Genomic DNA, 16,747 nt, shown 5'->3' on the forward strand with positions numbered 1-16,747 from the left:
CATTAACACTTTCCTGAAGAAATCGATGAGAATACAAAAATCTTGGAATGTTGAACCTAACGCTATGCCAAACTGACCCTATTGTCTAAACTAGTCTTTATTATTCACCTTATTTTGTCATTCTTAAGAGAGGCAAAGAAAGCGAAACTTTCAATTTGGAAAGGTGCTACAACTGTGTTCTGTTACCGATTGGACATGCTTCGACAACGTGTCGTGCATTTTTCTGTGTTCCTGCACCACAGCGCAGATGTTGCCGGTGTTAAAATGCTTATTCAAAGCAACTTTCGACAAGGCCCTTCGCACTCAACAGCTGTGGAAACAAGGCGAAACATGTGCAGGAAGCTATTTACTGATTTTCGATAACCACATCCTGCAGAAACCATTGGCAGTAATACGTCACAAGGAAGAAGATGCTTATGATTGCAGTTTGCTGAAATATTATATTGCGTTTTATGTTTTGAAGGTTTAGTTGTATAATAATCTTTGTGGTTCATGCAGCCTTAAATAAATGGATACCTGGATGTAAAGGAGGACATGTGGGGGCAAAAGCCTGCTAGAAATAAATAGGTTACAAAACCGTCCTAGAAATAAATAGCCGGACTTCGCTTAATCCGGACAGGCAAAAGGCAGAAATCTAAAAAAAGAAAGCAGAATGCAAGGTTTTAAATGTGGCTAGAAGTCAACAACAGAACTTCCCAAAGAAAAGGCAGTCAGCCACTGATGAAATTCTGTTTCCCGCAGACTTTGTACTGTACAGTGTATTTAGACCCATGCCCTTTAAATACACCATAATAAACGTGTTTTGTTGCTATAAACGGAGTTTTAATGCACTTTCTACTGTTCTTTTAGGATATTTCAGTTAATCCGGAATTTTGTTAAACCATTCAACTTATTCCCCCCATTAGTCCGGATTAACGAGGTTTTACTGTAGTAACTTGGCTATAAATTTTGGAGCTTGTCACCTGAAAGCCTCAACATTTACGAATTCAATAAATTCATAAATTACTTGAGGTATCTTTATGTGTAAAGATTTGGGATACTTGCTCTTACTATCATTAAGGAAAACTGTTACTACAACGGTAGACGCATCTTCTCAGGACCATCATGTTTCAGCGCCTCTTGCGGCGAACTAACCAACTACAATTATAGTCACAAGTTCATCTCGTACAACAACTGAACACAATATGGAAAGAATTACATTATAATAAGCAAAGCAAATGCTTTAAGCATTTCCCTCCCTCGACGAGAGATGGTGCTAGCTGAACCGAGAGCATGACTCGCTAAAGATCTTGGCAAAATCTTAAAACCGGATGATGTACCGTCCCAGAGATTTGCAGGTAATGGCCCTTCTAAGAACCATTATGCACCACGGTGCTCTCAGCGGCTCTTTCCAGTCAGGATAAAGGTATGGAAGGAGTTTCGCCTCATTATGTCTCATCCGCTCTTACATAAGTTTAGACTGCCCTTGTTAGAATTCATCACGGAGAGGAGTTGGGACTTGTGCTTTTTCTCTTCGCCCCGTGATAACTTTTTCGCCCTCCTGTCTTCCTGTTAGATAACACATCGTCATCTCCCGCTGCAGATGGGAACCCTCCCTCTCCTTTCCTGAACCAACGATATGGAAGGAAGGCGAAAAATGGAAAGAGCATCCAAGTTCAGCAGTCACTTCATCATTCCTCTCCCCGAAAGCAACTTACCGACTCATTTCATCAACCCCCTCCCCCCGCCTAGTAAGGTAAGATCAAATGTAGATCCTGTTGGAAGAGAGCCGAGACTCTACTCTTCTTTTTGGAAAACCTAATTTGCATACGATGTACGCGGTTCAAAAGAGTAGCTGCATCTACAGAGAAATCTGAACAATGTGGTTGGGGTATTATAAAAAAGGGTTTATGTGGTTGAAAAGATTAAAAGTATTACTGAAACAATAATGATAATAGCAAACATAATGCGACGAGGGAATTATCTTGGCAGACTTGGTCCTAACAGAGAGGATAGAAGAAACTACAAATCTCCGCGAAGTTGTTACTACAGCGCGCTACGATGCAAGGGGTCCAGGGTTCGAATCCCGGACTAGGCATATGTATTATTTTTGAGTCTTTTCATCAATTTTATCACATCATCACTCATCTTCCTCTTCGCGATTAGTGAAAAGTGGCAGAAAAACAATCAATCAACTGTAAATCTCTTAGACATAGTTACACATCGTCAATGAAATGATACAGTTGTCTGAGGAAAAATCGTAATTGTTGTTTCAATCATACAACGAGCATGCCTTATGGCGTAGTGATACCGTCGTCGCCTTGTTATCAAGGGTTACATATGATTTTTGTTATTAGCGTCGCATCTCTACCACGTTTGGCTAATCGCGACTACGAGGATAATTAAATACGATAAAATTTGGGAAAGGACATTCACAAATGCCCAGGTCGGGAATCGAACCCGGGAGATCTTGACGTTGTAGCGAATGTACTATGCACTCCGCCACATATGCCGGCCCACTGGATTTTATCACCATGTCTACCGCATTGCTCCACAGATTACAGAAACAGTGCGTACCAGCCGTTTGCAGCAGCACGCTGCTTTTCCTCGCACACCCGCGTTCTCCCCTTCTGCACCGTCATGCGCGGCCCTGATCCATAAATTCTACAGACCGAGTGTAATGTGGTGTTGGCCACTTCCCGATTTAACAAGTATTTCAACATGAGACGTAGAAAGAACCTTTTTTCATACGCATCTGCATCCAAACCGTAAAAAAAACTTTTAGTGAACGTTTGACAAACAAATGCCGTTTAGACAGAAAAGCGAGAGGCCAAAGGACTACGTTCTCTTGGAACGTTCTATAATGGGGTTGTCTAGTTACATCTTCCAGGCACGTTGCGCAGGCGACGCTCATTCCAGTCTCTCAGCGAAGCGAATTAAATTACGAGGTGTTGGCTGCGGTAAATTCACTTAGAAGAATTCATTATCATAGGTCCCTCGGGAAATAGCTTCCTCTACGTCACGCTTCCCACCAGGAATAACCTCCGGGACCCAAAAACAGGAAAAACATGTGAAATCCCCTTTCCTACCGTGTGCGATCATATATATGTATGAGTATATGTGGGAATATGTTATAAGCCATGCGTTCAATGATTTTAATCATTGAATATGTACCCAAACTGATATTGCAAATGGTAAATGGTTTTTGCTTGTTATTTTGATAGAGGTGATGATTAGATTGTACTGCAAGAACACATCAAAGCGATATTCTGCAACAATTGGTGTTGCATTGTATTAGCATATAGTGTGGTAGGGCTGATGTGATGAACAGTGGAAAAGAGAAATATACGCTCGAAACCCAACAGTGCACGTATAACCGTAATTTGTCTGTGGTAATGGGACCTCAAATATGAATCGTGAGATGAAAGACTCACAAGGGAGGTTATCTAAGTGTCCCCTCTGTTTCGTCTAAAAAACTGTTTTAGGGGGCAAATCCCCCCTCAAATGTGAAGATGAAGACAAATTTAAGTGGGTATCGGACACCTGTGTCCCCCTCCGATTTCCATGACACTTGGCAGGTGTATAGAGGGGCCCCAAAGGAAGAAATATGTGTTTTTGTGTTTCAGCTAAAAAAACTGTTTTAGGGGGCAAACTCCCCCTCAAATGTCAAGATGAGGAGAAATTGAAGTGGGGAACTGACACCGAAACCACGTAAATATGGCATAGGAAGAAACAGGGGGCATAGGGCTCCTCTATACACTTGCCAAATTTCATGGAAATCGGAAGGGGACACAGGGGTCAGATCCCCACGTCAATTTGTCCTCATCTTGACATTTGAGGCGGGTTTTGCCCCCTAAAACTGTTTTTTTTTTCGCCGAAACAAAAAACAGGTATTTCTTCCTTTGGACCCCTGTATACACCTGCCAAGTTTCATGGAAATCGGAGGGGGACACTTAGATAACCTCCCTTGTCAGTGAAATTGAAACTTAAGTGAACAAAGTCATCATCGCCATGCTAAAATGTAGTAATTATAACACCATTAAGCCTTGTTTCCATGATTATGAAAAACTAAATATGCTGACCAAGGCAGTAATTTATTTTATTAAAAACATAAACTAAACGTAACGTTTCAACCTTCTAGCAAGGTCTTCTTCAGACTCTGTATCAAGTACAAAAGTAACAAGATACACAAAAAGGCATTATATATATACACAAACATTACTCCCTCCAGACTATTAGAAAGTTGTTAGGAACTTTCTAGCAGGTGGCTTTCACTTTCCAACTGCACTTTCACCTAAAAGGCTAAACATAATTACTTTCATATAGAATGTGAAGAGATATTCATATATAATATCTCACGCTCTTTTTCCTTCATTTTTCTACCTTCTCCTCTCCTCTTTCTCTCTTGTCCTTTCCACTCTTTCTAACACCTTCTTCCATTCTTTGTTTAACTTCAGTCCCCCATTCCAGTTCATTATGTCTTCTTCACCTTTCTTCTCTTTCCTTGGCTTCCTTCCATTTTCTCACTAGCATTATCTTCTCCCTTTCTATCTGCTTAGCCTCATCCCACTCTATGTCATGTCCTGTTTCTCTCGTGTGTTTAAATATTGCATTTCTCTCTCTTTTAAGTCGTACATCATCCTATGTTGTTTCAACCTGTCTTTCAGCCTTTTTTTCGTTTCTCCTATGTACACACTCTGACATTCTTTACATTTCACTTCGTAGATAATCCCTTCCTCTTCCTCTTCTCTGTTCTCCTCTTTCTTGCTTGCATTCTTCGCTATTCTTAAGATACTTCTCCCTCCCTTCCAGTAAGTTTTAATTCCCGCTTTTCTAAGCACTTTGCATATCTTTTCTGTGGTCTTCCCCATACTCCTTATTCCAAACCTTTTGTCTTTTTCTTTCTCTTCCTCTTTCCCTTTCTCTTCCAATTCTCCCCTTCCTCTTTTCTTCCTTCTTCTGTTTATGTCCAGTCTATCCTGCTTCTCATAGCCATGAGAATGCTAGTGAGAAAATGGAAGGAAGCCAAGGAAATAGAGAAGAAAGGTGAAGAAGACATAATGAACTGGAATGGGGGACTGAAGTTAAACAAAGAATGGAAGAAGGTGTTAGAAAGAGTGGAAAGGACAAGAGAGAAAGAGGAGAGGAGAAGGTAGAAAAATGAAGGAAAAAGAGCGTGAGATATTCTATATGAATATCTCTTCACATTCCATATGAAAGTAATTATGTTTAGCCTTTTAGGTGAAAGTACAGTTGGAAAGTGAAAGCCACCTGCTAGAAAGTTCCTAACACCTTTCTAATAGTCTGGAGGGAGTAATGTTTGTGTATATATATAATGCCTTTTTGTGTATCTTGTTACTTTTGTACTTGATACAGAGTCTGAAGAAGACCTTGCTAGAAGGTTGAAACGTTACGTTTAGTTTATGTTTTTAATAAAATAAATTACTGCCTTGGTCAGCATATTTAGTTTTTCTTAAAATGTAGTTTAATCTATCTTACCAATACAAAGTGATATACGGAAATAAAATAGATGATTGTGGGCTGAAGCTGCCATGGCGGATATTTTACACTACGATTATTGTCGCATTAAAATTATATATGAGAGACTGGAATGAGTACAAGCGAGCGAAAGTGGTCTCGTGCAGTACTCTAATTTTTACCATTGGCGATTCAACGGGTAAAAGCTTTAACAGGTAAACTAGAGAGAATGATTTTATTATATTTGGTCCATCTCTTGAAACGTTTCTGGATCTGTCACTGACTCTGAAGTCATCTTCTATGCCGACGTAGCAGAGTGGTTAGCGCAGCGCGCTACGACGCCAGAGGGTCCCTGGTTCGAATCCCAGTCTGAGCATGGATGTTCTTTGCGAGTGCTCCTTCATCAATTTTCAGGATATCATCACTCCGCGATTAGCCAAAACTGGCATAAAAGGGAAGTAAAAATAATCTAATCAATCAATCATCTACCCACTAGGAAGTTGACACGTGTAATACAATCAAAACTATCACTTTTGAACATTTGTACAAAATTCAATAGATATGGAGAAGGATATGCACAACTGTTACATTTTTTGAGTCTATTAAGAGTATATATTAAAAGTATATATTAAACCTTGAACAATTAGCCCGTCTGTTACATATTCAGCACATAAACAGAAATAGCTAAATAACTTTTTTCTTTATGTTGGAATCCCACACGAGGCTGTACCTTCAACCAAATTCATTCCCAGAGCATGTCAGCCTTCATATTGCGTATGTAATGTAGTCGCCCTCACCCCCAGGGCTGTCAGATGAAATCAAATTACAACACCTGTCATATCATGTTTCCCACCTTTGCCCGTAATGGTCCAGCGAGTGGCTCCATCACGGTTCTCTGCTCGGGAGCACCCCCCCCCCCTTTTTCTCCCGCTCTGGAGGTCGGTTGTCCCAAATCAACGCATCCACCTGTCAATATCCCGAGTCAGAGTCAGGGGGAGATGCGTCAAGCCTTGCATCCCCCTGCCGTTTGCGATTTCTCTCATATTAATCGCTGTGGAACGTTGGACCCGAGCTGTTCATGCTCCGACTTGAAAACTAGCTGCAACCTGTCCATCTGAGGATCTGGTTAATTAGTGTGGATTTGTGGTCGATGTAAATTGACCGCCTGTATGGATGAGCGCGTTGGTTTTCAACCCGTACTCTCCAAGCTGAAGGTTACGGGTTCGAGCACTAGTCTGGGTGTATGTCCATCAATGTAAATATACTTACCATTCATCCTCGTCGTCGCGGAAGTAAAGTAGAGAAAAGGAAAGGAAATAATCTTTTCATGAACAGATTTTATCGGGATTTCGTCCAGGTGAGTTCTAGAAAGGTTTCAGGGCTTTCTAGAGCCAACGTCACCTTTATCTTCAGGGTACAAGAGAGCCAACATAATTCTCATCTTCAAGGTAGAAGAAAGCCAAATCTATTCACATATTCAGGGTAGAGTAGAACTAGCTTTACCCTTATCTTCAGGGTAGAAGAGAGCAAGATTCACTTCCATCTTCAGGATAGACGAGAAGCAACATCACCCTCATCTTTAGAGTACAAAATAGCTAACTTCGCCCTCATCTTCAGGGTAGAAGAGAGTCAACTTCGCCTCCATCTTCAGGGTGGTAGGGTAGAACTATCTTTACCCTTATCTTCAGGGTAGAAGAGAGCAAGATTCACTTCCATCTTCAGGATAGACGAGAAGCAACATCACCCTCATCTTTAGAGTACAAAATAGCTAACTTCGCCCTCATCTTCAGGGTAGAAGAGAGTCAAAACTATTCACATATTCAGGGTAGAGTAGAACTAGCTTTACCCTTATCTTCAGGGTAGAAGAGAGCAAGATTCACTTCCATCTTCAGGATAGACGAGAAGCAACATCACCCTCATCTTTAGAGTACAAAATAGCTAACTTCGCCCTCATCTTCAGGGTAGAAAAGAGTCAACTTCGCCTCCATCTTCATGGTAGAAGAGAGCCAAAGCTATTCACATATTCAGGATAGAGTACAACTAGCTTTAAACTTATCTTCAGGGTAGAAGAGAGCAAGATTCACTTCCATCTTCAGTGTATAAGATAGAAAATTCCACTCTCATCTTCAGGATAGAAGAGAAGCAACGTCACCATCATCTGTAAAGAATAAGATAGCTAACTTCGCCTTCATCTTCGGGATGGAAGAGAGCCAACTTCACCTCCATCCTCAGGGTAGAAGAACGCCAACTTCACCCTCATCTTCGAGGTAGAAGAGAACCAACGTTACACTTATCTTTAGGGTAGAAGTGCAATGTACTTAAATACCTATAAATATTTTTCTCGAGAAGAACTAACCTCCAGGAAGGTATCAACTCAGGGCAAGCCCTGTTACCTACCAACCTGTTGGGTGAGAATGAGTCAAGGTAAGGACTTTAATTACCTTTTCCTGTTTCCCCCCAAAATAAGAAATAGTTAGACCGTCAAACTGATTTATATGTATTTGGAGTCGGGCGGTTCTCGAATGTACATGGAGGACCAATCACCAAAGTACTTCAATATGTTTTTGAAGTGATATCAACTGTGACCGTAACGTTTCAAGTACCCTTAAAGTGAAGTAACAGAAATCGAGAAAACAAATTACAATGATTGCGTTCAACGAAGGACAACTGGAATTATGTTAATGTAAAAAATGTATAACTAACATTCATTTACTTTCTAACGCAGACAAATCTTTACTAGCGAAAGTAACGTACTTAACACGGATCGGTACTAAGATTTACACAGCACTTCTGCCTAGTCTAGAGAGATAGTGGTGAGAATGTGACAATCAAGAGACATTCTTGGGACTTACCCTTCCGGAAAGTGTCGATGGCTTCTGGGGGAATCCAGTTCTTCCACATCTCCGCCACTGTGTCGTAGAATGCGTCGGGACCTCCGGGAAGATTATTCTGGGGGTGGAAGTCGTGGTTTCCCAGCACAGGAAACACGAATTCCGCTTTGAATATGGACTTCAGGAGGTCCGTAAGGTTCTGCATCACCATCACTAGTTTCTTAGAATCGTACATGTCGTCACTTATGTGAGGCATGCTGTCCCTGGAAGAGCAAAGAAGCGAGATGTTACATAAAGTTGGAAGGTTACAGAGTAAGTATATACATTATTTATGCACGGACAAGAAAATACCTGAGACTGGAACATTCATGACAAACTAGAAAGTTGAGTAAACCTTCTCCTAACGGACAACTCTGAATAGCGGACACCTCCCAAATTATGGACATTTTTAAATTCCCCGGCAGAAATACATGGGCGTTTAATGGCAATATCACTTCTCAATAACGGACATTCTTAATAACGGACGCGGACACTGAAAACTACCTCAACAACCCAAATGAAACTTCTTAATAACGGACAGCCTGAAAGAAAACTGTCTCAATTCCTGGAATTCGACACAACAATGGCCAGTATTTCGAACTATAGCCTGACAAGTTAAGTCCCGATATGCGCAGATCACTGCGGAGCACTTCCTACTACGTCATCCTTCTATAGTGGAACCACATGCAAAAAAACCTGCGCAGAAGCACATCGCGCCGGCGGGTGCGGGAAAGGGCAGGGGGAAGCAACATTCGCGCTGGCTCACGTCAGCGTTGCCAGGCCTATTGATTTCTCGGGAGAATTCCTTAATAAACTATTGCTATGGAACCTCCAACGGCCAGCTTAAAAACACGTTTCCTGCTCATCTTACTTGAACATGGAGGGGAGATGTGGAGTGGAACTCCACTCAGCCGTGAAAAGTGCTGTTTGAACTCTGAAATTATGTCAAACGCTACTCAATTGTGCTAGGACATAATTATTTTATTACTTTTACTACATTACTATTTTTAGATGGCTGTATTTTATCCCACCCGAAAATCCATTTCTATTTTAGTTATTTTACGTCGCTTTTGTGCCTCTACGGGTAAGTACGACAATATGGATGAATGAAAAACTGATGAAATGGATGATGTGACACAAACACAGTGAAACGTCCTTGCCTTACTAGGTAGAAACACTGACTTCGTAGCGTGGGTAAATTATGTTATACATGTATGCGTTTGTGGGTGTGTGTGTGTGTATGTGTATTTCTAGCAGATGGGGAGGATGGGTGGCACCCTAGCATAAGCGTTGCTATCTTGAATTATTGAGGAAGACATGCTGTCTAATTCACCAAATATATTTCACATACGTAATGCATTTTCTCATTATGGTGCAGGACGCGTGCCCACCCCTATCGATAGCTGTACACCGAACACCAGCAGAAGGCAAATTGATTTGTTATTGTTAGCATTCGACTTGAAAGATTGTGGAAGATCGTCGACAACGAAAGGCGGCACGTTAGCTTCATATGTGAACACAACTTTCTACCATTTCCTGTCATAAAAATTCCTCGCGATAATAGAGGCATCGCTAACCCCTTGTGTCGGTGTTGAGAAAGGGCAAATTTGAGGGTGTTTTCCACGCACCCTCTAACGGGAAAATGCGGAAGAGATGAAAGATGTTGGTCGGTTCCCTCGGGCGGTTTACTTTCTTTTGTTTGAAACATGTCCACTCCTGAAATGGAGATCTTCGGTATATTTTCGCCAAACACAGGGTGCTGGGTTTAGCACCATTGTTACAAAAGTATCTGTGACGTTTACACCGTAAACAATGCGCGCCACTCCCCTTGCCCCCCCCCCCACCCCAGTGCGCACGACTATGCCGCCCATCCGCCCCCAAGAACGTCGTTAATCCGCTACTACAGATTTTGTACCAGATCTTCTGGTTTCCCAAGGAACAATCTTCCGAATTTTTCAAATCTGACACACAGCCCCGAACACCGATAACGGCAGGGAAGTTGCGCGAACGCTTTGGACGAAAGGTTTTTTTCCTTGTGGTCGAGCTATACGTACTGGTCTGGCCTTGGAGACTACGAGTGGTGCCAACTCGGCAAAATTAAGCTAAAACAAATATGACAAACTATTTTTACTGAGTAGATTGTCAGTGGGGAAATGTGGTTCGAGATGCGCAACAGCTATTTGCAGCGTCTTGTTTTTAAACTTGTCAAGTTATACATCCCCAACGCACATAAAACTTCTTAATAACGGACTGCCTGAAAGAAAACGGTCGCAATTCCTGGAAAGAGAAACTTAGTGTTCGAGACATGGCCGTGCGGTTTGCTGTAAAGTATTTTTATTTACTACAGAGCGAGATTGAGCCTTTGGCTGTAATATGCTTAATGTATTGTGTAACATCCTACACGTTTTTTTCTGAATAGCGGATACTTCTTAATAACGGACATTTATTTTACCCCCAGGTCTGTTCGATATTGAGAGTTTTACTGTACTATGTCACAGCACATCCTCTGAATGAATGAGTAAGTTTGTAGATGCGTCGGCAAGTATGACTATTTTGCACCCTTCAAAGTGTACGAGGAAAACATCATCTCATCTAAACCTTACCTTAAAGTTGTACAGATGCAAAGTTGTAAACTGACGCACACAACACATCACAAGATAAGAATGTTCTAAGAACTTCCTCAGAAACTGTGTAAGAGCTAAAAACAGCTCAAAAGGCTAAAAAACATTTATTAAAATAATGTAGTTATCTCCAAACATGGATGATAAACTGTTCCGTTGATTGATTGTGTGAAATTAAAACTGTGGGTGCGCCACCACTTAGGCTATTTCCACCCGCCACGTTATACGGAGCGCAGACCCTTGACGTAGCTAAAATCAACATATTTTTCTGAGGAATAGCACCTCCTTACCTAATTAAGAGCTGAGACTGTAAAGGGACGCTCAGAACATGTAAGACAACATACACAGCCTTACGGATGATTATACTGTCCTTTGGTTCAGACGCCAGAGCCTCGTTGGCATGCAACATTGCAGTTACCGAGCTGTACTACGTGAAAGTGAGGTCGATATTTGGGTGCCACCCCGATAAACTGTTGGGGAGATTAAAAGTTTGTCTGAAGACAGTAGAATCGGCACATTCAATAAGAAAATACAAAGAATTACAGGATAGATCAAAGCACGTAAAATCCCAAGCATTCCGTAAAGAAGGAAGATTTGACTCACAAATTCTGTCACTGATTAGAGCTGGAGAACTTTTGACTTACATCATGATAACAGCCATTATATTTTAACCCTGCACAATCTTTTCAATTCGAAGCGGGTTACGGAACTAACTTTGCAACAACCTCTGAAGTTGGTTTCTTCCAAGCAAGACGACGATTGTGCTTTGACTAGTGCTCTTATATTATCCAAAATTCATGTTTTCATGAAAACCGATATTTTAAAAATCGCAGATCAGTTTTTGAAAACGAGATCAAAAAACGTTTCTAAAAAGTGATACGGAAACATCTAACTTAAAATCCAGTGTTATGAAATATCAACTTATAAAAACCTACTTTGGCAGCATTGCTATTGACCTAGATTTAACTGTGAGAGCTACGGAAGTAAAATTGTTTAAGAGGTACTTACAACACATGCTCAATGTGTGCCCATTCTTCTGTTCTTCCACGTCACTCTTGCTACCTCTATTTGGTACAAGGTGCATGAATTTTAATCTTAAACCTCAGCTAGAATATCTACAGGGTAGGTTTTTTTTGTAGACAACGAAACCAGACAGGATGCCTTCCAATGGAGACGTTTAAACGAATATATTATTTAAACACAGGATACATGGAATAAAAATATTTACGTGATAAGCTACGTTCTTCTGTAATTCTTGTTTACAATCAAGTTTTATATTTGTGTCTCATTATTTATTTTCTTGTTTTGTATATTCTTCTATCTGGAGTTCCTTCGTAATGGGAGGTCTGGATCTGGACTTCCTGGATCTAGACTTCCTTCTCAATGGATGTTCTGCATTTGGACTTCCTTCTTAATGGACGTTCTGGATCTGGACTTCCTTTTTGTCTTCTTTGTGAACTTCCCTCTGGATTTCCATTTATTTATGTTTTTGACGATTTAATGAATTCCTTTATCCAGCTTTTTCCTTTAAGCTTTGGGAATAATACTAATATCCTCCCTTGCGGCTGCGACTGGAACGCGCCACAACTAACTGGGTACAACAGAGTGTATACTTGGTGCAAACGACTGACACGCGCATCCAAGTAGGCGCTACGGTTGAAACGCGTTGTGGGGCGTCGACTGGAACGCGCCGCCACTGATGTAAACAAAATTTCCGCTATGGGAATGATAAATCAATCAGACAGATGCAATATTTGTTCAAAGACACAAATTTGTATCAGTACTTTGACTTCTTTAGTTTTCTGATCAATTTACATATGATCACTGGTTTGATTTATCGCGTATATACATTAATTTATTTCTTTTATATTTATTCTTTATCTTCTTATAGTAGATTCTATTGTTTTTCATCTTTCCAATCTGCTTTGTTCTTATTTATAAAGTTATTCACATATATTATGTTAATTCTTAATCTTGCCCGCCTGGTGCTGCCATCTCTATTCCTCTTTGGCAAACTATTTGCATTACTTGGTCCTATTGGGTACGTAACACTCTGGGGCATCAGATCTTGGGATTGCGAACGCCACTGCATTGCTCCAAGGACAGATTACTTCTCCCCTCCTCCTTATTTATTTATTTTAGTAGATTCCCATAATTCTTTCAGCACACCATGATACAGGTGTCGGGGTGTAGTTTGATCGGCATTTACCCAATCACTGGATTGGCCTCCACAATCCACAGACCTCTTTATCTCTGTCAGTTAAATAAAATTTTAAAATATTGGGCGTGAATCATAGATGGCGGCTATAAGATGGGGGCTGCGAGTTTGGAAAAAGTTAGAAATATTGTGTTGTCATTGATGTTCATTCAGAAATATTTTAGATCCGCTTGCTTGTGTTATAAAACCTCATGTCAATTGAATGTTTTACATTACCGTGTCTCAAGAATGAAGACGTAGCAGAATAGCTCTTTACTGAAAAGTACAATGTTTCTACATTATATTGTGAAAAATGGCTATAATAATAGTGAACTGTGAAATGCTGCATATCGATAACAATACAATTTAAGCTTTCCATTAGGGCGTGCGAGCGCCACACGGGAGATCAGAGTTCGATTTCCAAGGTGGGAAGTCAAACAGCTATGGGGTTCTCTCATCGTCTAATACAGTATGACCCAAGAAAACAGGCACCATCTTTCGATATGCTTCATGTCTTCATTTTTGTCGGAATTAAATGCAACTTCAGTTATAACTAGTTTATTGTGTTTAGAACATCAAATAAAAACATGAAATTCTTTGGCCTTTTCCTCTTCATTCTAGAGCATGTGTTCGAGATGACCTCCTCTTAGCTCCGTGTATTTCTTGAGGCGCAGCACAAAGTTGTCCAAGACGTCCTTACAAACAGACCGAGGAATGGCTCTTTTCTCCCCTCTGGTGGTTTCCTTGAGTTCGGTGATGATCCTGGGTCTCCCTGCGTACACTCGGTCCTTGAGAAAGCCCCAAAGGAAGACATCTGGGGGGTTAGGTCTGGGCTATGAGGTGTCCACTCAAAATCAGTCTTGAGACTGATCACACGGCCTCCAAAGTTCTCTATCAGCCAATCTCGGGACAGGTTTAAGGTGTGAGAGCTTACTCCATCTTGCTGGAACCAGAACTTTCTCATAAGCAATGGAAGGGTCTGTATCTCAGTTTTGAAGGTTTTGAGAACCTGAACATGCCTTTCTTTGCTGAACTGACTCTCTCACGCTCTCTACCAGCTCGGCTGTACGCCTCCTGGGACGTCCGAGTGTCTTGGGACGGTTTTCACTTGCTGCATTGAGGTTCTCCACAGTCCAATACTTCTCAAAGTGGCCCACCCAGGTCTGTATTCTGATTTTGGACTGGACCTTCTCACATTCGAACTGATGCATGAAAGTCTCCTGGATTTTCTTGGACGAGCCTTTCTTGTAGTAATGTTTCACGCAGTATATTGTTTTGCTAGAGCTTTCATTGAGGTCTAGTTGTGTTCACAGGCGTTGCTTCTGCTATGTCCTGCAAAATAAGGGTGATTTGTGAATGGATGTAGGAGACATCACAAAAAGTGCGCGCGGGACCAGTTTTTATTGAGTCACCCTGTTTATAGGTAAAGCCGGTGAGAAAAGAATGCTAATCACATCACTTCAAAAATGCTCTACATCGTGAATGTGTGGATCCATACCCCCATATACCCCTACAGAGAACCGGAATCTTTGCTACCTTTTTATACTCTATTTGCAGCCCTAACTCAATGCTTCCGGTTTTATAGTCCACCAAAACTCCAAACAACAATTTTGAATAATTTTGTGCGCATCTGTAATCACCCTCAAACGAAAGGATCCTCTGACAAACCCCATGATTGGTTACAAGGTAAATGGACGACGGGTAATTAAAAACCAATGAATGCATCCTTTGCGCGCGAAGTGCTGTTCCACGTACGTCCCCAGCTCACACTTCCCTCGGGCGAAGAGCGCGTGAATACATAACAAAGGCGAGGAACATTGTCACGTGGTGACGGACAAGGGGCGCCTCATTTGTACAGCGTTCTGGGGCCAAGAGGACACGGAAACCCCATTAAGCGACGAGGTAAATGCAAAAACCGGAAGTCGAATTGTGACGGCAGAGTTGATATTTTCATAACAGTCATGCTTTGGAATGAGTTTTAGCAGCTTATGATATGTGTGTGTGTGTGTAGAGAGAGATGGCTTGTAGCAAATCTGGGATTTCACACTTGTCTTGCTCTGAAAGGGAGCGCGGGTTGGAGGTCAACTTTGGGGTGCATACGAGGTGACAGGATAAATGAGAAACACGCCGATTGGATTAAAAAATACAAATCTCGTCCCCGAGTTGTGCATCGCGCCATTGAGAGTGGAGGTTGGGCTTCACCATACCTCGACGTTGGCCCTAACGATAGTGATATGATCAGCACCATGCTCTCTAGCCGCCTTCACGGCCATCCCTGGTGATGTAGTGGTAACGTTGTCGCTTTGTAATCAAGGGATCTTGGGTTCGATGGGTCTCACTCAATACACACGAGTCAATCAACCTCCCCGCCCCTTGCTTTCTGACGTAAGCACGGATTGCTTTCGTTATTAGGTTGGGTTTCTTACGTGTAGGTCTCTTAGAATAAATACACTGTATCAAAAATAAAAAGTGGGGGACCCCCCCCCCCCCTCCGAAGCAGCCGTCGTCTACCCGCATACATTCGAGGGTATGCGCTTAAGTCCGGGTGCCTTAAATATAAACCAGGACAACTTTTGCTCCGAAATTAACGGTTCCGCCGTTTTTCTTTTATGTGTACTTTATTTATGATATTACATGTATTATAATAACTTTAAACATTATTTCATTTATGTATTTTAATTACAAGATTTATTCTGGTAACCAAAACAGACCTTGTTCACAAACAGACGCGAAGCCACGATTTTTTGTCTAGAGCGGGAAATACCAGGATAAACGTACCAATAATTACAACAACAACATTATTAATGGCATTATTATTATTAATACTAGTGGTAGCAGTAGTATCGAAGACGTCATTATCCTTATAAATTACGCAAAAATATGGTAGAAATCTGTGCTAAAGCATTTATTTGGAACAATCGATTTGAAATATTTTTTCAACACACTTCATTTCACATTAGCTAATAATGGAAATCAAGCATACAAACTGTATTTCTGAATGGCGGAAAATGAATGATAAATGCATTCCGAAGATCATTCTTTTTGTACATAAAACATGCATAACTTTCACGTGCAACATATGTTTTACACATATGCAATATGGAGCGACATAAAATAAGAAAGTACATATGCAACATGCTAACACTAAATTGTGTACGTATTCCAAGTTAATTCAATACATATATACAACATATATTATATATAAGGCGAAGGGTAGGGAGGTTGGTTGGTTGAATCTTGTGTAATAAGTGAGACCTATCGGTTCGATACGAGGTGAAGGCAGACTTTAAACCGCAGGTTGAGTCCCGATTAGCCTCTCTGTCCATAAAGCGGACTTCTCGACTCCTTTACCAACGAAGGCTGATCTCCGTGACGGAGTGGTTATCACAGCTCGCTGCGACGCCTGGGTTCTGGGTTCGAATCTTTGTGAGTGTCTTTTAATTTCAACATATCATCACTCATCCTTCTTGTTGCGATTACATAAAACTGGCAGAAAAGTGACGCTAAATAACAAAGTTCACTCAATCAATTTAACAAGAATGGCACTATAGTCTGTTCCGGAAATCTCTGGAGCAAGCGAACGAAAGCAAGTCTCTGCGCAA

The 16,747-nt window shown here is 41.2% G+C and overlaps 1 protein-coding gene across 1 annotated transcript in view; it reads right to left on the minus strand.

Moving 5' to 3' along the window:
- LOC145992190 (acid sphingomyelinase-like phosphodiesterase 3b) overlaps positions 1 to 16,747 on the minus strand; it is a 563,426-nt gene that overhangs the window by 137,296 nt on the left and 409,383 nt on the right. The window contains exon 4 of the mRNA XM_083128510.1: positions 8,310 to 8,551. Coding sequence (XP_082984636.1) covers positions 8,310 to 8,551 — 242 coding nt within the window. The remainder of the gene's footprint in view (positions 1 to 8,309; positions 8,552 to 16,747) is intronic.

This window comes from Lepisma saccharinum, chromosome 9 (assembly GCF_977018435.1).
Source record: "Lepisma saccharinum chromosome 9, izLepSacc3.1, whole genome shotgun sequence".
NCBI lineage: Eukaryota > Metazoa > Arthropoda > Insecta > Zygentoma > Lepismatidae > Lepisma > Lepisma saccharinum.